The sequence below is a fragment of the Scyliorhinus torazame genome, chromosome 12 (assembly GCF_047496885.1).
Source record: "Scyliorhinus torazame isolate Kashiwa2021f chromosome 12, sScyTor2.1, whole genome shotgun sequence".
NCBI lineage: Eukaryota > Metazoa > Chordata > Chondrichthyes > Carcharhiniformes > Scyliorhinidae > Scyliorhinus > Scyliorhinus torazame.
The window spans coordinates 38,046,435-38,069,828 of NC_092718.1; the positions used below are offsets into that span (position 1 = coordinate 38,046,435).

At 49.6% G+C, this 23,394-nt stretch overlaps 1 protein-coding gene and 1 pseudogene across 1 annotated transcript in view; both read right to left on the minus strand.

The window, feature by feature from the left end:
- LOC140387323 (protein FAM81A-like) overlaps positions 1-23,394 on the minus strand; it is a 65,239-nt gene that overhangs the window by 30,233 nt on the left and 11,612 nt on the right. The window contains 1 exon segment of the mRNA XM_072470251.1: positions 3,782-3,900. Within this exon segment, the coding sequence (XP_072326352.1) occupies positions 3,782-3,900 (119 nt within the window).
- On the minus strand, positions 6,984-7,195 carry LOC140387562 (U2 spliceosomal RNA; annotated as a pseudogene).

A 23,394-nucleotide genomic window follows, 5' to 3' on the forward strand; every position in this document is an offset into this window, starting at 1 on the left:
TACCCTCATCATCTCCCCCACCAGCCTCTCCCTCTCCCTCTGCTCTCTCCTCTCCTTGTGGGCCCTAATGGAGATCAGCTCTCCCCTAACCACCGCCTTCAGCGCCTCCCAGACCATCCCCACTCGGACCTCCCCGTTATCGTTGGCCTCCAGGTATCTCTCTATGCTTCCTCGGGCCCACTCGCTCACCTCCTCGTCCGCTAACAGCCCCACCTCCAAGCACCACAACGGGCGCTGGTCCCTCTCCTGCCCCAGCTCTAGGTCTACCCAATGCGGGGCGTGATCCGAAATGGTTATCGCCAAGTACTCGGTATCCTCTACTCTCGCTATCAGCGCCCTGCTCATAACAAAAAGTCGATCCGGGAATAGGCCTTATGAACGTGCGAGAAGAATGAAAATTCCCGAGACCCCGGCCTTGCAAATCTCCAAGGGTCCACCCCTACCATCTGGTCCATAAACCCCCTCAGCACTTTAGCCGCCGCCGGCCTCCTACCCGTCCTAGACCTGGAGCGATCCAGTGCCGGATCCAACACCGTGTTAAAGTCACCCCCCAATATCAGGCCCCCCACTTCCAAGTCCGGCATCCAACTCAACATGCGCCGCATAAACCCCGCATCGTCCCAGTTCGGGGCGTACACGTTGACCAGCACCACCCTCTCTCCCTGCAACTTACCACTTACCATTACATACCTGCCGCCATTATCTGCCACAATGCTCGATGCCTCAAACGACACCCTTTCCCACCAAGATCGCCACCCCCCCGATTTTTGGCATCCAGCCCCGAATGAAACACCTGACCTTCCCACCCCTTCCTCAATCTTACCTGGTCTGCCACCTTCAGGTGTGTCTCCTGGAGCATGACCACATCCGCCTTCAGCCCCTTCAAGTGCGCGAACACCCGGGCCCGCTTAACAGGCCCGTTCAGTCCCCTTACGTTCCAGGTTATCAGCTGGATCAGGGGGCTACCCGCCCCCCTCCCCCGCCGACTAGCCATAACCCCTCCTCGGCCAGCCACGCGCCCGCAACCCACGCCCGGCCCGTTCCCCACGGCGGCAGACCCCCGTCCCAACACCCCCATACTCGCTCCAGCTCCCCCTTGACCATACCGGCAGCAACCCGGTCCCCCCCCGACCCCCCCACTACCCCTCCAGCTAGCTGCTTTGCTCCCCCCATTGCACTCCCGCAAGTCAGCTGACTCCTGCTGACCCCAGCCACTCCCGCCTGTCCTCCGACCCCTCCCATTGTGGGACTTCCCCTCCCCCTCCATTACCCACCAGCAGGCTCTCCGCCTCCCCCTTCCATCCCAAGCGTGGGGAAAAAAAACACGCTTTCCACCTGCCCGGCCCCGCCCCCTCCAGCCCAGCGCCTTTTACAGGCCCAGTTCTCCCACTTGCTGCTCCTCTCTTTCTTGGCCCACCTGAGTACGCACTCCCGATCAGCGAACCGATGAAACCGCACCAGCACCACCCGCGGCGGCGCGTTAGCCTTGGGCCTCCTCGCCAGCACTCCATGGGCCCCTTCAAGCTCCAGGGTCCCTTCAAGCTTCAAGCCCCACGTCCGACCCCTCCAGCCCCTCTGGGAGGCCCAGGATTCGCAGATTCTTCCGCCTCAACCGGTTCTCCATCTCCTCGAACCATTCCTGCTATTTATTGTGGAGCGCCTCGTGCGCCTCCACCTTTACCGCTAGGCACACGATCTCGTCCTCGTTATCAGGGATTCTTTGTCAGACCTCGCGGATCGCCACCCGCTGGGCCCTCTGGGTCTCCAGCAGCTTATCAATAGAAGCCTTCATCAGCTCCAGCAGGTCCGCTTTGAGCTCCCTGAAGCAGCGCTGGATAACCTCCAGCTGCTCCTGCGCCCACTGCATCCACACTGCCTGGTCCCCGTCCGCTGCCATCTTGCTCTTCTTCCCTCGCACTTTCTTTGGGTTCACCACCACTTTTTTAGTCGCCCCGCTCCTGGTCCAAGCCATACACTGTCAGGGGAATGTTGCAGTCTTCTTCCCACACCGGGAAATGTCGAAAAAATGCCTTTTAGAACCCTGGAGTGTAGTCCATCCGGTCCAGGTGATTTATCCACCTTCAGACCTTTCAGTTTCCCCAGAACCTTCTCCTTAGTAATGGTCACTGCACTCACCTCTGCCCCCTGGTTCTCCTGGAGCTCTGGCATCCCACTGGTGTCTTCCACTGTGAAGACTGATGCAAAGTAACTATTCAGTTCGTCTGCCATTTCTTTGTTTCCTATTATTACTTCTCCAGCCACAGTTTCCAGTGGTCCAATGTCTATTATTGCCTCTCTCTTACCTTTTATATATTGAAAAAAAACTCTTCCTATCTTCCGTTATATTACTAGCTAGCTTGCACTCATACGTCATCTTCTCCCCCCCTCATCTTTGGGTTGTGGGTGGTGAGACCCACGCAGACATGGGGAGAGTGTGCAAACTCCACCCGGGCAGTGACCCGGGGCTGGGATCAAACCCGGGTGCATGCGCCGTGAGGTAGCAGTGCTAACCACTGCACCCCCGTACCGCCCGCCCCGCTCGTAAATACATGCACCAATTCACACCCACGTGACTGCCACCTGAAAGTGGTGGAGCTTTACACAGGGGTGGAGCTTCCGGTGTTCAGTCCGCTAGTCGTAGTCAAATCGATGCAAATTGTGGATTTGGATGGGGCCGCAAGCACAGGGCCCGAACCTCGGTGTCGCTGCCAGTGGGGGACCAGAGCATCGCAACAGGATTGGCGCCGGGCACCAATCCCGTTTTTTGCCCAACACAACATTCTCCGCCCGATCGCAAAACTCACTGCTGCCGTCAGGCACCAGAAAATCCCGGCCAATACCTTGGTAAAATAATAGAATACTGTGGTAGTATGTATTGGGGGTCATGTGGGACTGGAAGCCCTAATGTCATTGGCTGACAGATCCCGGGTCCTGGTTGGCCGTTGACCTCAAGCTCCGCCCTGAAGGCGAAGTATAAGAAGCCGGTGTCTTCCCCCGCAGGCCAGTTTACTGTCGAGCTGCTGGGGAACAGACACGCTTAATAAAGCCTCATCGACTTCACTCTATTCGTCTCACGGAGTCTTTGTGCGCTACACATACCATAGTGTGTTTATGACTAGTTTCTTATATTGCGAGTTCCTGTTCTCAGCTGTCCCAGGAATGGAATCTCTAAGCTGAAGTCAGACATTTTTGTTTGAGGGAAGGTTTAAGGCCCAAGAAGCCACACAGTCCTCCACGTATCAGCTTCAAGCTTCAGCGGCATGTGTCGAAAGCCAGGGAGCGGTTACCTGCTTAAACCCTCACCCCCACGTTGAGTCAGGGTCATCGAGTTAGGAGCGAGTAATCACCTGCCCACCACAGACAGTTGGATCAGTCAGTCAGTGACACTGGCTCAGCTCAGTGTAGAGTCCAGGAATGGGTTAACCACAGCTGGGGGTGGGTGGGGGGTGGGGACGGGGACGGGGACGGATCAGAATGAGAGACAAAAGTGCTCGAAATTAACCTTGTGCTCTGCAAATTTCTTAATAATTTGCCTTGAACGTTCTGACAAAAAGAAAGTGAAGATTTGTAAAGTACAAATCATTTCAAAATGACCAGCGTGGTGGGCGTGAGTTATGAATAGTTGGTGATAATTGTGAGGAATGTAAAACAATGACACCCAGCAGATTTCTCTTCACAAAAGACAGCGGCACTTGCTGATTCATTACACAATACATCGGTGCATAGTTTGCTGAAAGCAGTCAGACGCGGTAAGCGAAGGAACCTGTTTCTCTACTCTTACCTGGCCACCCTGCCCCGAAGCTCCCCAATGCCATTCACATGACGGAGTTCAAGGCTTTTCACCACAGCATTGGTTCCATGGCTTGCATTATCACGTCTCCGGATTTGTTCCTGCAGTATCTAATTTAGGTCCAAGGTAATAATATTTGGTCTGGTTATGACAAAGAAAGACAAGAGAATACAAACTAATTTGCACGTGGGTACATCCTGAGCATCGCTCCCGTAAACATTTATGCTTTGTGGTTTTTGAAATTAATACTTGTCCAGATCCCACTGTCAGTTTGACACTGTGGGTTGCACTTTCACCTCTGAGTCAGAACCATGTACGTTCAAACCTCTCTCCAGTATTTAAGGGCCTCATTTGGCTAATTGTTTGCTGACTTTCATGTACCATACTGCAGGATTGCTACATTGTTGGAGGTTTTGTGAGGGCCTTGAAGAATCCAGCGCGGGTTTTTGTAGAGTCAAACAGAAAGCACCTTTATTTACAACAATATGTACACAGCACCAGCAGTTTGTTCTTTCTTTTGTTCTTTCTTTCGTTCTCTCTCTCTCTCTTACCACACTGGCCAGCTCTATTTATACAACTGCACTGCTAACGAGTGACGCCTCCCCCTCCCCACCCCCTGCTCATTGGGGGAGCTCATATTCCCCAAGGATTAGAATCGGGGCAGGTTATAACTGAGATGTCAAAGTAAATTGCCTCATCTGCTAGCTTAGGCCATAAAGACAGAGGAGCAGAATTAGGCCATTCAGCCCATCGAGTCTGCTCTGCCATTCAATCATGGCTGATACGTTTCTCACCCCATTCTCCTGCCTTCTCGCCATAGCCCCAATCCCCTAATTAATCAAGAATCTATCTATCTCTGTCTTAAAGACACTCCTTGATTTGGCCTCCACAGCCTTCAGCGGCAAAGAGTTCCACAGATTCACCACCCTCTGACTAAAGAAATTCCTCCACATCTCAGCTTTAAGTCTGAGGCTGTGGTCTCGGGTTATAGTTTTTGCTACTAGTGGAAACATCCTCTCCACGTCCACTATATCTCAGTATCCTGTAAGTTTCAATAAGATCACCCCTCATCCTTCTAAACTCCAACGAGGACAGACCCAGAGTCCTCAACCACTCCTCATATGGCAAGCTCTTCATTCCAGGGATCATTCTTGTGAACCTCCTCTGGACCCTTTCCAAGGCAGCACATCCTTCCTTAAATACGGGGCCCAAAACTGCTCACAAGAAACAGGAGAGGCAAAACCATTACGTTGTTTTACACCCTCCCCCCACCCCATGCTCCATGGATAAGTCTTGCATGATGTAAAACAGGATTCTGAGGGCAACATGGTGGCGTAGTGGCTAGTACTGGGACTACGGCGCTGAGGACCTGGGTTTGAATCCCTGCCCTGGATCACTGTCTGTGTGGAGTTTGGACATTTTCCCTGTGCCTGCGTGAATTTCACCCCCACAACCCAAAGATGTGAATTGGCCAAGCTAAATTGCCGCTTCATTGGGAAAAATTAATTGGGTACTCTAAATGTATTTTAAAAACAGGATTCTGATTTTGCTGTTGCCCATTTCACACTGGACACCAGAAATAGTTTCACCCCCAACTTTTGATGAAGAGGTTAGAGTTCTCCTGGCAGCCTGAGCAACATTCACCCTTTCACCAACATTACAGAGAAGTAGACTAACTGCACCTTATTGTATTTTGATTAAATTCCACCGTGTGTTATTTGCATGTCAGGTCTGCCTATAGAACAGTGACTTGATTATAAAGAATTTGGTGGTGCGAAACATTGCATCATGTTGAGTGGACACGAGAGGGCCGATGAAAATCAAAGTATTTTATTTCCATCAGTGGTTCTTTTTTCCCCCACTTTTGAGGTACTCCAGATTGGGGTCCCTACATGTATGAGAGCAGAAGCAGAGGGATAGAAATTGCACACACCGATCTCTGGCTAAAATACACATCGTGCACTGTGCTGGTTGATGCAGAACCTGGTGCAGACAATGACTCTCACTGTAACAGGAGCTAGCTTTATTGTAATATCACAATGGACTGACGAAGGACATCCAATGGCAGCTAAATCATTAGACTTCAGAAAACCAGTATTTCTGGTTTATGTGTCGCAAACATTTCAAGATGTTTCAATTTTTTTAAAGCCGGTATTTCAAGTGAATCTGGAGGTTTTTTAACGTCTGTTGATTTGGCTTCTTAGTAACTTGGAAATATTCCGTACCAAGTAGTTTTTTTGGTAGTGCAGTTTTGAATTGTTTGCACTGGGCTGACAAGTGGCAAATTACATTCACACCACACAAGTGGCAGACAATGACCATCTACAACAGGAGATAATCTAATCATCTCCCCTTGACATTCAATGTCATCACCATCGCTGAATCTGGCATTGTCAATACCATATCCTGGGACTTACCATTGAAAAGGAATTTAACTGCCATATAAATACTGTGGCTGCAAGAGCAGGTCAGAGGCTGGGAGCTCCATCGTGAGTAACTCAACTCCTGACTCCCCAAAGCCTGTCCACCATCTACAAGGCACAAGTCAGGCGTGTGATGGAATACTCTCCACTTGCCTGGATAAGTGCAGCTCCAACAATAATTAAGAAGCTTGACACCATCCAGGACAAAGCAGCCCATTTGACTGGCACCCCATCCACCACATTCAACACCCCTTCCACCACTGATGCACAGTGGCAGCAGTGTGTACCATCTAAAAGATGCACTGCAACAATTCACCAAGATCCTTCAATGGCACCTTCCAAATTCACGACCTCTATGACCTAGAAGGTCAAGGACAGCAAATACATAGGAACACCACCACCTGCAAGTTACCCTCCAAGTCACTCACCACCCTGACTTGGAAATATATCACCGTCCCTTCTCTTTTGCTGGGTCAAAATCCTGGAATTCCCTCCTTAACAGCACTGTGAGTGTTCCTACAACACGTGGACTTACAGCGGTTCAAGGTAGTGGTGAATCACCACCTACTCAAGGCCAATTAAGGATCGGCAACAAATGTTGGCCAAGCCAGCAATGCCCAACATCTCCTGAAATAATAGACAATGTTTTTAATTTTTTTTTATTATTGCTTTTTCTGAGTTACAAAACCAGGGCTCAGAGTGTGGGTCAGGGGCGAACCCCTAATCCAGCTCCTCGCCTGCTCCAAAAAACCAGAGCTCAGAGTGTGGGTCAGGGGCGAACCCCTAATCCAGCTCCTCGCCTGCTCCAAAAACCAGGGCTCAGAGTGTGGACAGGGGCGAACCCCTAATCCAGCTCCTCGCCTGCTCCAAAAAACAATTCAAATTCAAATTGAATCCAATTCATGGTCCCACAAGAGAGACATACCAGATCTGAGCCAAAAGGCTACTACACTTGATCTTAGCCAAAAGGCCGAGAAGCGATTAGACAATTTGTTTTTGAGAGTGATGCACAATCAATTACTCGTGAGACAAGGAGAGTCATACTAATCGGTTTTAATCAGCTAGAACTGTACCCAGCAGCTTTGATACAGAAAGTGAAGGCTGCTGGACGGCATTGGTTCTTATACCCCGCCTCTCAGGGCGGAGCTATGTGCGTCAGCCAATGGTAGACTCCTAGGTCTAGCCAATGGGCATCCACCTCTCAAATACTGCAATACCTGGTATTACCACATTCACCCCCTGTTTAAAAAGGACCCAGCGGGGTGATGGCCAGTGTTACTGTTGCCTTTTGCATGGTAGGACCAGGTATTGCAGGTACCGTGATGTCGAGGGTAATAGAGAAAGTTTTTATTGTTTTATGGTGCAGCAATCAGATGATCGGGGGCCTGGTCGTCCTTCTGGAGCATCTGTGCTTCGGCGATGATCCTGGTGGAGGCCCCGGCGGTTGTGGCTCCGGGAACGTGGTGTCTTCCTCCCTGGCAGCTTCGTCACCCCTAGGCGGCGCTGTTGGGGCGAAAAGTGTGCAGGGGGAGGGGTGCCTGTAGGGGGCGTCAGTGCCTGTTCGGCGCTTAGTAGGGGCGGCGGCAGTACTGACCATCCGGTCAGGTGCTGCGGGGAGGGTGGGGATGGGGGTGCGCGTGGGGCTCCGGCGGGCGCCAGGTCCCAAAGGGAGACCATGTCTTGCCGGCCGTTGGGGAACGCTACGTAGGCGTACTGGGGGTTGGCATGCAGCAGGTGGACCCTCTCGACCAACGGGTCCAACTTGTGCGCCCTCACATGTTTCCGCATCAGGACGGGTCCGGGTGTCGCTAGCCAGGTTGGGAGCGAGGTCCCAGAGGAGGACTTCCTGGGGAAGACAAGGAGACGTTTGTGAGGTGTCTGGTTTGTGGTAGTACAGAGCAGCGACCGAATGGAATGAAGGGCCACTGGGAGGACTTCTTGCCAGCAGGAGACTGGGAGATTCCTGGACCGAAGGGCCAGCAGGACGGTCTTCCAGACCGTTCCGTTCTCCCTCTCTACCTGTCCGTTTCCCCGGGGGTTGTAACTGGTCGTCCTGCTGGAGGCGATGCCTTTGCTGAGCAGGAATTGACGCAGTTCGTCGCTCATAAAGGAGGACCCCCTATCACTATGTATGTAGGCGGGGAAACTGAACAGTGTAAAAATACCCTGGAGGGCCTTGATGACGGTGGCCGTGGTCATGTCCGGGCAGGGGATGGCGAATGGGAACCGGGAGTATTCGTCAATCACGTTCAGGAAATACGTGTTGCAGTCGGTGGAGGGGAGGGGTCCCTTGAAATCCATGCTGAGGCGTTCAAAGGGACGGGAAGCCTTTATCAGATGCGCTCTCTCTGGCCGGTAGAAGTGCGGTGTGCACTCTGCGCAGATTTGGCAGTCCCTGGTGCCTGTCCTGACCTCCTCGATGGAGTAGGGAGGTTGCGGGTCTTAACGAAATGGAAGAAACTGGTGACCCCCGGGTGGCAGTGGTCCTCGTGGAGGGCTCAGAGGCGGTCCACTTGCGCGGGGGCGCAAGTGCCGCGGGACAGGGCATCAGGAGGCTTGTTCAGCTTCCCGGGGCAGTACAAGATCTCGTAATTGCAGGTGGAGAGTTCTATCCTCCACCGCAAGATCTTGTCGTTCTTAATCTTGCCCCGCTGTGCATTATCGAACATGAAGGCCACCGACTGTTGGTCCATGAGGAGAGTGAATCTCCTGCCGCCCAGGTAATGCCTCCAGTGCCGCACAGCTTCTACTATGGCCTGGGCCTCCTTTTCGACCGAGGAGTGGCGAATTTCGGAAGCATGGAAAGTGCGGGAGAAGAAAGCCACGGGCCTGCCCGCTTGGTTGAGGGTGGCGGCCAGAGCTACGTCAGCCGCGTCGCTCTCGACCTGGAAGGGGAGGGACTCGTCGGTGGCGCGCATCGTGGCTTTTGCGATGTCCGCTTTGATGCGGCTGATGGCCTGGCGGGCCTCCGTCGACAGTGGGAAGGTTGCGGACTGGATCAGGGGTCGAGCCTTGTCTGCGTAATTAGGGACCCATTGTACATAATAGCTAAAGAAGCCGAGGCAGTGCTTTAGGGCCTTGGGGCAGTGAGGGAGGGGGAACTCCATGAGGGGGCGCATGCATTCAGGGTCAGGGCCCATGACTCCATTTCGCACTACATAGCCTAAGATGGCTAGACGGTCGGTGCTAAACACGCATTTCTCCTTATTGTAGGTCAGATTAAGGAGGTTCGCGGTCTGGAGAAATTTACGGAGGTTGGTGTCGTGGTCCTGCTGGTCATGGCTGCAGATGGTGACATTGTCAAGATACGGGAACGTTGGGCGTAAGCCGTAGCGGTCAACCATTCGGTCCATCTCACGCTGACACCGAAGGGAACCCTTAAAACGTGATAGAGCCGCCCATCTGCTTCGAAGGCAGTGTACTGGCGGTCCCCATGACGGAGGGGCAGCTGGTGGTAGGCAGATTTGAGATCCACCGTGGAGAATACCTTGTATTGCGCAATCCTGTTTACCAGGTCGGCTATACGGGGGAGAGGGTACGCGTCCAGCTGCGTAAACCGGTTGATGGTCTGGCTATAGTCGATGACCATCCTATGTTTCTCCCCGGTCTTTACCACCACTACTTGAGCCCTCCAGGGGCTGTTGCTCGCTTCGATGACCCCTTCCTTCAGCAGCCTTTGGACCTGATGAAGGTCGGGTCCTGGGCACTGTACCGTCTGCTCCTGGTGGCGACGGGTTTGCAATCCGGGGTGAGGTTCGCAAACAGGGAAGGCGGGTCGACCTTAAGGGTCACGAGGCCGCAGACAGTAAGGGTGGGTATAGGGCCGCCAAATTTAAAGGTCAGGCTTTGTAGGTGGCACTGGAAATCCAGCCCAAGAAGGGTGGCTGCGCAGAGGTGCGGCAGAACGTACAGGCGGAAATTGCGGAATTCCCTGCCTTGGACAGTGAGGTTCGCTAGGCAGAACCCCTTTATCTCCACTGCATGTGACCCGGAGGCCAGGGAGATCCGTTGGTTTACGGGATGGGTGACAAGGGAACAGCACCTTACCGTGTCGGGGTGGACGAAGCTTTCCGTGCTCCCGGAGTCGATCAGGCACGAGGTCGCGTGGCCGTTGATGGCGATCGTTGTGGTGGCTTTCGCTAGCGTCCGGGGCCGACTCTGGTCCAGGCTCACGATGGCCTGATGCAGCAAGGGGAAGGTCTGGTCAGACAGCGTGGAGTCGGCAGTGCTGGGGTCTTGAGGCCGGTTCAGGGTAACGGAGGCCAGCTGCAGCAAGGAGGAGTTCTGGTCAGGCAGCGTGGAGTCGGCGGTGCTGGGGGCTTGAGGCCGGTTCAGGGTAATGGAGGCCAGCTGCAGCAAGGGGGAGTTCTGATCAGGCAGCGTGGAGTCGGCAGTGCTGGGGGCTTGAGGCCCCATCCAAGATGGCGTCAGCCACGGGTCGCACATGGAGTCCGGGGATACAGAAGATGACGTCGGCGAGGGACAAAATGGCGGCGCCCATCCACCCAGCGTGGTGGCCAGGGGGCAAAATGGCCGCGCTATTGGATCGCACGTTGCCTGGGGGTAGGACGATGGCGGTGGGCCTTGGACGGCCGGGACCTGGAACAAAGGCTGCTGATAGTCGTTGGCGACCGCTGCCATGGCGCGGGCCTGGCAGACAGCGACATAGAGGCCTTTCTTGCCGCACCCTTTGCAGATGACGGTGCGGGCCGGGCAGCGCGCGCGGGATGATTTGTTTGGCCACAGAAGAAGCAGCGTTGGCCGGCGGTGAAAACGGGCCGTCTAGCGGCTCAGGCCTGCGGGGTTAGCGGGAAAGTCTGGGGGGCTGCCGTGATGGGGTGCTATGCAGCCCAGGGGGGCGCCGTGCCCCCGGGAGCAAAAGCCAGTGCGTTTTTGTACGCAACGTCCATGGACCCCGCCAGGGCCCGTGCCTCAGTGAGGCCCAGCGTGTCCATTTCAAGGAGCCTTCTGCGGATGTCGGGGGAAGACATACCTGTCACAAAAGCGTCCCAAATTAAAAGTTCCGTGTGCTCATTCCCCGTGACTGGTGGGCAGCCACAGTTCCGGCCCCGCACTAGTAGAGCCCGATAGAAGTCCTCCAGTGTTTCTTCAGGGCTCTGCCTTCTAGTTGCCAACAGGTGACAGGCGTAGACCTGGTTCAGAAGACGGATGTAATGTCCTTCTAGCAGCTCGATAGCTGCAGCATAATTCTCCGCCTCCTCGATCAGAGGGTAGATTGCAGGGCTGACTCGGGAGCATAGAAGGTGCATCTTCTGCCTTTCCGTGGGGGCGTCGGTGGCTGTGTCGACGAAGTTCTTAAAACACGTCAGCCAGTGGTTGAAGATAGCAGCGGAGTTGTCTGCGTGGGGACTGAGCTGAAGACACTCCGGCTTGATGCAGAGGTCCATCCTTTCAGAAGTAATAGCTGATTAAATTAATGCACAATCAATTACTCGTGAGACAAGGAGAGTCATACTAATCGGCTTTAATCAGCTAGAACTGTACCCAGCAGCTTCGATACAGAAAGTGAAGGCTGCTGGGATGGCATTGGTTCTTATGCCCCGCCTCTCAGGGTGGAGCTATGTGCGTTAGCCAATGGTAGACTCCTAGGTCTAGCCAACGGGCATCCACCTCTGAGGTACTGCAATACCTGGTGTTACCACAGAGAGGAAGAACGTGTGGTTTTACTGGATGAGAATGTTGCAAAAACATTACCCTCTAATTCCCCACATGGGCAAATGAACTTTGTTTGAAAGAAACTCAAACTTAAGATTCACCAGGGAGACAGTGATAACTGTGTCACGTGCTGGAATCTGACCTCGAGCCAAACACCACCATGCACAGCACTGACGGTGCCTTTCAAAGTCACTTTTGCTTTAAACCTTTATGCCTCAGGCTCATTCCAAGCAGTACTTTCATTAAGTGCGAGGGCTATAAATGTTCATCTGTGACCATCAGCACAGATCATGCAGGTATTTGTTTTCTTCCCAAAGCAGCTGCCATGGTACTTCTGTTGTAAAACCAAATAACCATTTTCTGTCCTGACTATCAAAAGCTCCAGGGGAGATAACTTCAGTCGCCTCTGCAAATGGATTTGGGGATTGTGTAGGGCGGCCGCCACCTCAAGCCACTCTTTCATTGCAATGCAGACAGCAGGCCTAATTTGTGCTAGCTGCTCATTTCCATGATTCCTGCAGCTAGCCAACACTAACTGTGCTGTTGATTGGCTGGACACATCAGCACAGGGTCAATATTATGAAAGGAGTGGTGCAATGTGGTTGGTGCAGGTGCTGGCAGCCCTGCAAGAAATTAACCCGACTTTGGAAATATTGAAAAACAGCGCAATCTGATGAAGTGGATGCTGCACTGGTGGAGCAGGTGGAAAGGGGGAGAGAGGTCCGACATACACAGGAGGTCCACCAGATACATGCTCAGAAGACAGTGGGACAGTGGGAGCAGATAGCCATAAAGGTCGATGCCAGGAGCCCAGCCTCGAGGATCGGGATGCAGTGCCACAAGAAGTTCAACGACCTCACACGACCAGCCAAGGTCATCTTCAAACATCCTCTCATTCAATTACTGATCAATTCACCACACTCCTACCACTCACTTAGAAACAATCTATCAATCAGAATTTGTACCTGAGGGTTCCATCACATCTGCAAACACTTAGCACTGTTGCAAACCTTACGCCCACAGTTCACAACTTGCACGCAAAGCCAGCTATTTAATCATAACGGCCTGGCCACCCAAACAGATTGCACGGCACTCACTGGTACACTTCCCTCCCTCTCTTACAGTGTGTGGTGGTATGTATTAGGGGTAGTACGGTACCTGTGATACCGAGAGGCTATTGGTAGACAGACACTGGGTCCTGGTTGGATCTGCCGCCTGCTGGCTCCACCCAGTAAGGCGGAGTATAAGAGCCCGGGTTCTCCCAGCAGCCGCATTCTGTAACTGAGCTGCTGGGGAACAAGTCTTGCTTAATAAAGCCTCGATTGACTTCATCACTTCTCGACTCGTGAGTAATTGGTTGCGCCACACAGTGCAAGGAGGGGGAGAGGTGTGACTGCATGTCTAATCCCAATGGTGGAGACAGTGCTGACCATTATTGGACTGGCCATTGCTGAGGCCGTAGCCAGTGCTGGGACTGAAACTATCAAAGTTTTTTTTCCCTTTATTTTTAAAGTTACAATGCGTAATTCTATTTTTTTGTCCAATTAAGGGGCAATTTAGCGTGACCACTCGAACTACCCTGCACATCTTTGGGTTGTGAGGGTGAGACCCACACAGACGCGGGGAGAATGTGCAAACCTCCACATGGACAGTGACCCGGGGCCGGGAATGAACCCGGGCCCTCGGCGCCATGAGGCAGCAGTGCTGACTGCACCATGCCGCCCATGAAACTATCAAAGATAATGGTATCCTCACACCTAATGGTCCTTCTCACCTCGTGCCTCCCCTCCATTCGACACCAAATAAAAGGGGCCCTATGTTTCACCCGATGACTGCTGCGGAGCAGAAGTACAAGCTGGTCAGGCAGCCTAGTCAGGTCATTATAAACATGCATTAGTCAGTTTAAAACAACATTTCAGTTGCCTAGACAGACCGTGGGGTATTTACAATACAGCCTGGTCAAAGTGTCCATGATCATCATAAAGTGCTGCATCCTCCACAACGTCACCATCTGATGGGGCACAACCATGGATCATCTGGAGAACGACAAGAAGCTGCAGCAGCAGGACGAGCGGGAACAAACATTGTTTATTGCTGCTGAAGAAATCACTGAAGCTATGTGCACAGAGTGTGGTGTCACCTCTGTCATTTCTGCCTGCTGATGGACGTGAGAAACCAGTCGCATAGGCTTCAGGTCAACAGGGAGCCATTGGCAAAAGTGTGGTATGTGCGGCTCATCTACGCCAGTGGCTGAGCACTGCAGGTGTCCCCGTGGCCAACAGACCCCTCCGCCGCCACCTGGCATGCTGTGCTTCACACTTCAGGGAAAGGAGGTTGCACTGACCAACATGCCAGCGAATTAGGAGCAATAGTAGACCATTCAGCCCCTCGAGGCTGCGCCGCTGCAATAAAATCAGGGCAGATCCGACTGTGGCCTCGAGCAGGCCAATCTTCCTTTCAACCATCTCCAGCAGCAGCACCCTCCACTTCACCAGCCACCAAGCAGGGTTACAAATGTCCTGCTGCTGAATGGCTCGTCCGCAAGGCGTTTCTTGCCTCCACATTGTTTGTGCCAGCTGATGCCACTTTGAATATTTACAGCCTTTTTAAAGGCTGAAAAATAGTTTTTCCATGGGGGGGGGGGGGTTTAAAACTAAAATTTGCCAAGACTAATCTCATCCTTCGAAAATATTTAACAGGAGAACTCGTTGCCTCACGACGCTGAGGAACTGGGTTTGACCCAGCCCCGGGTCACTGTCTGTGGGGAGTTTTTTTCTCATAAATTTAGAGAACCCAATTTTTTTTCTCAGGGGCAATTTAGCGTGGCCAATCCACCTACCCTGTACATCTTTGGGTTGTGGGGGCGAAACCCACGCAAACAGGGAGAGAATGTGCAAACTCCACGAGGACAGTGACCCAGAGCCGGGATCGAACCTGTGGCCTCAGCGCCGTGAGGCAGCAGTGCTACCCACTGTGCCACCGTGCTGCCCCATCCGTGTGGAGTTTGCACATTCTCCCCGTGTTTGCGTAGGTCGCACTCCCACAACCCAAAGATGCGCAGGGTAGGTGGACTGGCCAAGCTAAATTGCCCCTTAATTATAAGACCATAAGACCATAAGACATAGGAGTGGAAGTAAGGCCATTCGGCCCATCGAGTCCACTCCACCATTCAATCATGGCTGATTTCAACTCCATTTACCCGCTCTCTCTCCATAGCCCTTAATTCCTCGAGAAATCAAGAATTTATCAACTTCTGTCTTAAAGACACCCAACGTCCCGGCCTCCACCGCCCTCTGTGGCAATGAATTCCACAGACCCACCACTCTCTGGCTGAAGAAATTTCTCCTCATCTCTGTTCTAAAGTGACTCCCTTTCATTCTAAGGCTGTGCCGCGGGGTCCTAGTCTCCCCTGCTAATGGAAACAACTTCCCTACATCCACCCTATCTAAGCCATTCATTATCTTGTAAGTTTCTATTAGATCTCCCCTCAACCTCCTAAATTCCAATGAATATAATCCCAGGATCCTCAGACGTTCATCGTATGTTAGGCCTACCATTCCTGGGATCATCCGTGTGAATCTCCGCTGGACCCGCTCCAGTGCCAGCATGTCCTTCCTGAGATGTGGGGCCCAAAATTGCTCACAGTATTCTAAATGGGGCCTAACTAATGCTTTATAAAGCTTCAGAAGTACATCCCTGCTTTTATATTCCAAGCCTCTTGAGATAAATGACAACATTGCATTTGCTTTCTTAATTACGGACTCAACCTGCAAGTTTACCTTTAGAGAATCCTGGACTAGGACTCCCAAGTCCCTTTGCACTTCAGCATTATGAATTTTGTCACCGTTTAGAAAATAGTCCATGCCTCTATTCTTATTTCCAAAGTGCAAGACCTCGCACTTGCACACGTTGAATTTCATCAGCCATTTCTTGGACCACTCTCCGAAACTGTCTAAATCTTTCTGCAGCCTCCCCACCTCCTCCATACTACCTGCCCCTCCACCTATCTTTGTATCATCGGCAAACTTAGCCAGAATGCCCCCAGTCCCGTCATCTAGATCGTTAATATATAAAGAGAACAGCTGTGGCCCCAACACTGAACCCTGCGGGACACCACTCGCCACCGGTTGCCATTCCGAAAAATAACCTTTTATCCCAACTCTCTGCCTTCTGCCTGACAGCTAATCGTCAATCCATGTTAGTACCTTGCCTCGAATACCATGGGCCCTTATTTTACTCAGCAGTCTCCCGTGAGGCCCCTTATCAAAGGCCTTTTGGAAGTCAAGACAGATAACATCCATTGGCTCTCCTTGGTCTAACCTATTTGTTATCTCTTCAAAGAACTCTAACAGGTTTGTCAGGCACGACCTCCCCTTACTAAATCTATGCTGACTTGTCCTAATCCGACCCTGCACTTCCAAGAATTTAGAAATCTCATCCTTAACAATGGATTCTAGAATCTTGCCAACAACCGAGGTTAGGCTAATTGGCCTATAATTTTCCATCTTTTTCCTTGTTCCCTTCTTGAACAGGGGGGTTACAACAGCGATTTTCCAATCCTCTGGGACTTTCCCTGACTCCAGTGACTTTTGAAAGATCATAACTAACGCCTCCACTATTTCTTCAGCTATCTCCTTTAGAACTCTAGGATGTAGCCCATCTTAATTGTGACGAAAATAATTGCGTACTCTAAATTTATTATTAAAATGTTTCAAAAAGGAGAAAACATTCTGAATCATAGGTTTAACTTGAAAAATTCACATCCCTTTGAGAATTAGAGATACATTTACTATTTTAGTGTTGAATAATAGGCTATGTAATAGCTGACAGGAAAAGACTGTAACACTGCGTTTTAGTACAATAAGCATGTTGTGAGCCCTTGGCTCCGATCCTGCTCATAAGCGGAGAACAAAGTCGGAATTCTCTCTCGTGTTGTAGTGACAGGTGCGTTGAGTGGGAACAGTGTTACAGTTCTGTAAATCCACTGCTTAAACTTGCATCAACACATGACATCAATCTGCCAGGCTAGATCTGAAAAACCATGTGTACAGGCAATGTAAGCCAAGCGATGTGTCACACCAGAACATCTTCTAAGGATACAGAAAGCAGAAACTTTGTTTTGAATTTCCACGCCTCCCACGTAATCATATGGTGTAGCCAGTTAAAATGGCTAACTCCTGATTTAGAATGGCTAACCCCGATTTAAAATGGTAAACGGAAAAGGCTGATGGGAAAATCAGCCAACAGGACTAAAACAAGCAGCTGCAGGTAAAACTGTGTATTTGCCTCTGGGAAGGCCAGACAAGATCGATACCTGCAGCCATCAGCATAACAAAACACCAGCCATCTGAATACTAATTAGCAATCCCCGGGAACAATGTGCAACAAATTAGACACACAAAGCCAACCCAGACTTTTCAGCGCCAACAGGAGCCTACACAAAGAGAGGTGAACGATCACCCCAAGACCGCCCATCGATCAAGGAATCGCTCCAGCATTGGAGAATATCGAACTTCGTCCCAATCACTTGGAACCAGGTACAGGGTCCGCCCCGAAAGGCTGGACACCCCTGGGGACTATAAGTATAGAGTCCCAAGTTCAAATCGACCCTTCTGCTAGCCCTTCGACACCCTTCTGCTACCCCTTCTGCACCCTCCTGCGACCCTTCTGCTAGCCTTCTGCAACAGCCGCTAAAATCGTAAGTCTCGCTACGAGATAGGCGCTCCTAGCTATCGATCTGTACCAGCTTCGAATCCCGCAGGCTCAGAACCCAAACGAAAGGCCATTCGTTTCCCTGACCTGGTGGGCCATTTCCAAGTTAAGTATTGGCCTGTTAGTTGTAGGAAGTAGCTTAGACGTAGAATTTATGCATGAGTATTGATTACTGTATATAATAAATGTGCGTTGATTTAACTCTTACTAAGCGGTGTGTTGGATTATTGACCATTACTCGGACTTGAACCACGTCGCGGCATCAGAAAGATACCTGGCGACTCAAGAGCAAAGGTGATAGAACAGAGCAATTAAACTAAGGCTAAAGTTAGCAGCAACAATGGTATGTCTCCAACTCTTCCCATTCCTTCCTTGACATCTCTCTCTCCATTTCTGGGGATATGCTGTCAAATCAATGTCTATTATAAGCCCACAGACTCCAACACCTAAGTACGTCCACATTGTTTCTTGATCGGAGCAGTGCAGGTGCGTAAAGGCATAGCAAAAAAGGCCAGGTGCTTCTGAACATAGAGGCAAGCAAAATCTAAATTGAAATTATCCAGGGTCGCTCTTGCATATCTCTCTGTCAATAGGAAGAGGTTACCATGCCTGGCGGTCTTGCCTCTGTCAGACTATTGTGTGACACATTAGACTAGACAGGCAAAGAGAGAAAACATAACAAAATTATAAACTTGTAGCAATAAATTAGGAGCTTAATTAATCCATTTTTGCTTCAAGTTTGTTTTTGTACCAATATATAATCTTGCTATTATTATTAATTTTTGGGATGTAGGCATTGCTGGTAATGCATTGCTCATCTCTACTTGCCCTGGGCCTTCTACCTTTTGTGGGATTTGTTATAGTTAACTGGGTGGTCCTGGCCACACCTCCTCAAAAGAGAGGTTAGAAAGGGTCTGCCATGTTGGTGAGTCGCATAAAGGCCAGACAAAGGACATTAATGAACCAGATGGGTTTTGTTGACAATCCAAAAGTTTCATAATCACGTCACCGCTTTTTAAAAATACACAAACTTTTAAAAACGGAATTTGAATTCTTAAACAGTGGGCTTTGAATGGAATCAGTCCAAGTAACTGGACAGGACAACTACTTTGTCGTAGCTGCTCATTTTTGAACTTTGCACCAGCCAGATGTCTGGAAACAGTCATGTTCCATTCAACCTGCGATTAATCCTGGATATCTACATACATCAGAGAGCTGGATGTATTTCCTGTCAAGTTACTAGATGCTGAACTGGACCAACGGCACTTACGTTGGCAGAATGAAGGTTGTGAACTTTGCAGCAAGTAGCTCAGCTCCTGAACCCTTTTCTCTACGCTATCTGCATGGCCAAAATCAGGAGTATGATGGAATCTTCGCCACTCACTTGGATGGGTTCAGTACCAACAATGCTTAAGAAGCTTGACATCAGCCAAGATAGAGCAGTTTAGTTAATCGAGTGCTCCGATCACTGGGGTCAGAATTCACTCTCTTCACTTCTGGTGAATTGTGAATTGCAGTATGTATAATCCACACAATGTACCAAAGCATCTTGCCAAGATTATTTTGAAAGCGCATTCATCCTCTCTGGATTTCTATCAACATAGAAGGAACAGCATCCTTGCCAAGCTCCATTCCAGGTTGTACAGAGGATGGAATTTAATCAAGGCAACAGTGTCTAACCCACTGGCTGGAGAGCCTGAGCCCTGTGTTGTCTTCATTCAGAAAGGCCCACTGAATTAAAGTGCCTGTTGTCGGGCCTTCCCTGGGATTAAAGACCTCAGTATAGGAACCACAAGCTCCTCCCCAGGAGCTGACAACCAATCAAAGTAGCTCTCCATTGTAGTCAGTGGCAGCTGCTGGCAATACACCCACCCAAGGCACAGGGTCAACAGGGGACCCAAGGTCAAAGGCGAGTGAGGGCAGGATGGGGGTCGTGAGGCCGGGGTTGTGACAGAAGAGGGTTGGAGGCAAGGGCAGGAGGGTGGCTTTCAGTGGACCACCCCCTTTGCAATGCCAAGTCTCTCAAACAGGCACTCAGTGCCTTGTAAGAGAGTTCCCACCCGTCACCATCCTGCCTGATTAAACGACTCCCCACGCTTCCCAACAACACTACCACAAGGACTACAAATTTAATTAGGCCAGTTACATAAATACTGTGGCTGCAAGAGCAAATCAAAGCCTGGGCTGCAGTGAGTAACTCACCTCCTGACTACCCAAAGCCTTTCCAGTATCAACAAGGCACAAGTCAAGGCACAAGGCATGTTGAGGAACCAACTAGGGATCGAACCACTTTGAAATGAGAAAGGGTTAAATAACAACCTTGTTATAAAGAAGCCTTTGGGTATTAGTGACCATAATACAATAGAATTTTGCATTGTTTGAATGTGAGATGGTTCATTCTGAAACTAGGGTTTTAAATCTGAACAAAGAAAATTATGAAGGTATGAGGGGCAAGTTGACTATGGTGGATTGGGAAAATACACAAAAATATTTGGCCGTATACAAGCAATGACTAGTATTTAAAGAAATACCACAGTCTGCAACAGGTATACATTCCTCAAACTCCCAAACTCCCAAAGGGTAAGGTCAAGCAAACCATGGTTAAAGAAAAAAGTGCATTAAATCAAAGGAAGTGGCTTATAAGGATGCCAGAAAAAATCGTAAGCCTGAGGACTGGGCGCAATTTATAACCAGCAAAGAAGGACCAAGAAACTGATTGAGAAAGGAAAAATAGAATATGAATGCAAAATAGCAAGGAACATAAACGCTGATTCTAAAAGCATCTTTAGGTATGCGAAAAGAGAAAGATTAGCTTGGACAAATGTTGGCCCAATACAGGTGGGGACAGGAGACTTCATAACGGAGAAACTTTGAGCCCACCCACGTTGTGAGGAGGATGCAAGGAGGCTTCAAGGGGGTTTGGAGAGGCTGTGTGAATGGGCTAGAACATGGCAGATGGAACATGTGAATAAGCGTGAAGATATTCACTTTGGCAACAAAATTAGGAAGGCAAATGGTATGTTGATCCTGATCACGATAGGATTATAATACACGAGTCAAGATATCTTGTTGCAGTTACATAGCATCTTGGTGAGACCTCACCTGGAGTTTAGCACAAAGTTTTGGTCCCTTATCTAAGGAATGATATACTCGTCATGGAGGGAGTGCAAAGGAAGTTCACCAGATTAATCCCTTAGATGGCAAGATTGTTTTATGAGGATCATGAGGAGACTAGGTCTGTGGGGTGGCATAGTGGCACAATGGTTTGCACTGCTGCCTCACAGCGCCAGATACCCGGGTTCAATTCCGGTTTTGGGTCACTATCTGTGTCGAGTTTACACGTTCTCCCCGCGTCTGCGTGGGTTTCCTCAGGTTCTTGGGTTTCCTCCCACAGTCCAAACATGTACAGGTTAGGTGGATTGGCCGTGTTAAATTGCTCCTTAGGTGTCCAGGGACATGCACGTTTGGTTGTGGAGTTACCGGGGAGAGGGTAGGGTGGAAGGGCGAGTGTAAACGGATAGCTCGTTCAAAGGGTCAGTGCAGACTCGATGGGCCAAATGGCCTCCTTCTGCACTGTAGGGATTCTATGATGATTTTATTCCCTAGAGTTTCGAAGAATGAGGGATGACCTCATTGAAACTTACAAAATTCTTCTCGGTGTGACAGGGTGGATGGATACAATATGTTTCCCCTGCTGGTGAGTACAGAAGCAGGAGACACAATCTCAGAATAAGGGTTAGGCCATTTAAGAATGAGGTGAGGAGGAATTTGTTCATTCAGAAGGTGGTGAATCTTTGGAATTCTGTACTCTAGAGGCTATGGAAGCTCAATCATTGAGCATGTTCAAAACAGAAATCTCTATATTTCTGGAGACTAATAGCAAGGGTGTGGAGATAGTGTGGGAAAGTGGCATTGAGATAGATGATCGGACATGATCTAACTGAATGCCGGAGCCGGCTCAACAGGCCGAATAGCCCATTCCTGTTCCTTTGTCCTACTTTACTAAGTTCAGGAGTGTGATGGAATACTCTCCACTTGACCAGATGAGTGTGGCCCCAACAACATTCAAGAAGCTCAACATCTTCCAGGACAAAGCCGCCCACAGATCAGTACCTCATCCACCACCTTAAACATTCACTCCCTCCACCACTGTGACACTGTGGCAGCAGTGTGCACCTACCATCTATAGATCCATTAGTGCAACTCACCTATGCTTCTTCGATAGCACCTTCCAGACCTGCAACCCCTACCACCGAGAAGGGCAAGGCCAGCACAGCAGGACACACCACCATTGCCAAGCTCCCTTCCAGGTCACATATCTTCCTGGAAATATTTTGTCATTCTATCATCGTCGCTGGGTCAAAATACTGGATCCTCTCTCCCTAACAGTTCTGTGGGAGCACCTTTACCACACTTACTGAAGCAGTTCGAGAAGGCTGATCACCACTACCTTTTCAAGAGCAATTATGGATGGGATATTAATGATGACCCTGCCAGTGACATCCACTTCCCATGAATGAACAAAGAGAAGAGCGCTGTAGTGGTTCAAGGGGAAGGCTCAACATCTTTTAGAAAACAAATTTTTAATAAACATAACATGCTATTTAATTTAATAAACATATAATTTATGCACATAATTTGCCCTGAGTATGTTAATTTAAAAGACTGAAGGTGTTTTTTCCTGAATAAATTTATTTTCAATATCATTACTACATTTCTTACCTAAGGAGGTAGTTTAACTGGGCAGGATAGCATTTTTACTGATGAATGGTTAAAAAAAGTTTTATTTGCAACATAATGGGGACCTTTCATTGCAGAAGTCTGCTATGGTGACATGTAGAGGAGAAAAACAGAACCCAAAATAAACTGAAGAGGAAACAAGGAAATCTAAACTGGAAGAAAGGAAGTGACAAATAAAGAACTCTAAAATATTATAGCACCGATTAAAAAGGATTTAGCTCAAGTTTCACCACTATTTTATATACTTTTCTGAGATTACTTGAGGGGCTATTTGCACTCGGCTGCCTATGCTCTAGCTAGCCAAATTGCTTTTTAACTGAATCATGTTATTATATGAGTCTAGAATCTAATATAGGGATCCAAGCTGATTTGTGGTCCCCTGCTATTTAAAGACTATCAAACTGCATGTATGTAAACTAACTACAGTTTACATTAAATTATTTCTCTGCTTCTAACATCTGGCATCAGTCAATTGATCATTCTATCTTTTTAAAAATAAATTTAGAGTACGCAATTCTTTTTTTTCCCCAATTAAGGGGCATGGCCAATTCATTTACTCTGCACATTTTTTGGGGTTGTGGGAGTGAGACCCACGCAGACACGGGAGAATATGCAAACTCCACACGGACAGTGACCCAGGGCTAGGATCGAACCCGGGTCCTCAGCGCCATGAGGTGGCAGTGCTAACCACTGCCCCACCATGCTGCCCCCAATCTATCATTCTATCTTGGAGTCAATTAATTACTGAGCAATATACTAAAGCTAAGAACGAGATGTTAAATTTGGACTGAGAATTAATTAAATAATACAAAGGTTCAAATGCAAATACTATCTAACTTAATTTGCAGACAAATCAATGAGCCACCTCATTCCCTGCTAAAGTAGGGAAGTTTTTTCATAGTTCAGTGCTTCCTCACACAGCTACACATATCCATTGTTTACACAAAAGACAGAGATCCTGCTCATTTGACTGGTTTACCGACAACATCAAGAGTGCACTAGTACAGGACTGGAAAGTAATGCAAATAACGAGTATTGAAACCCAATGCAAAC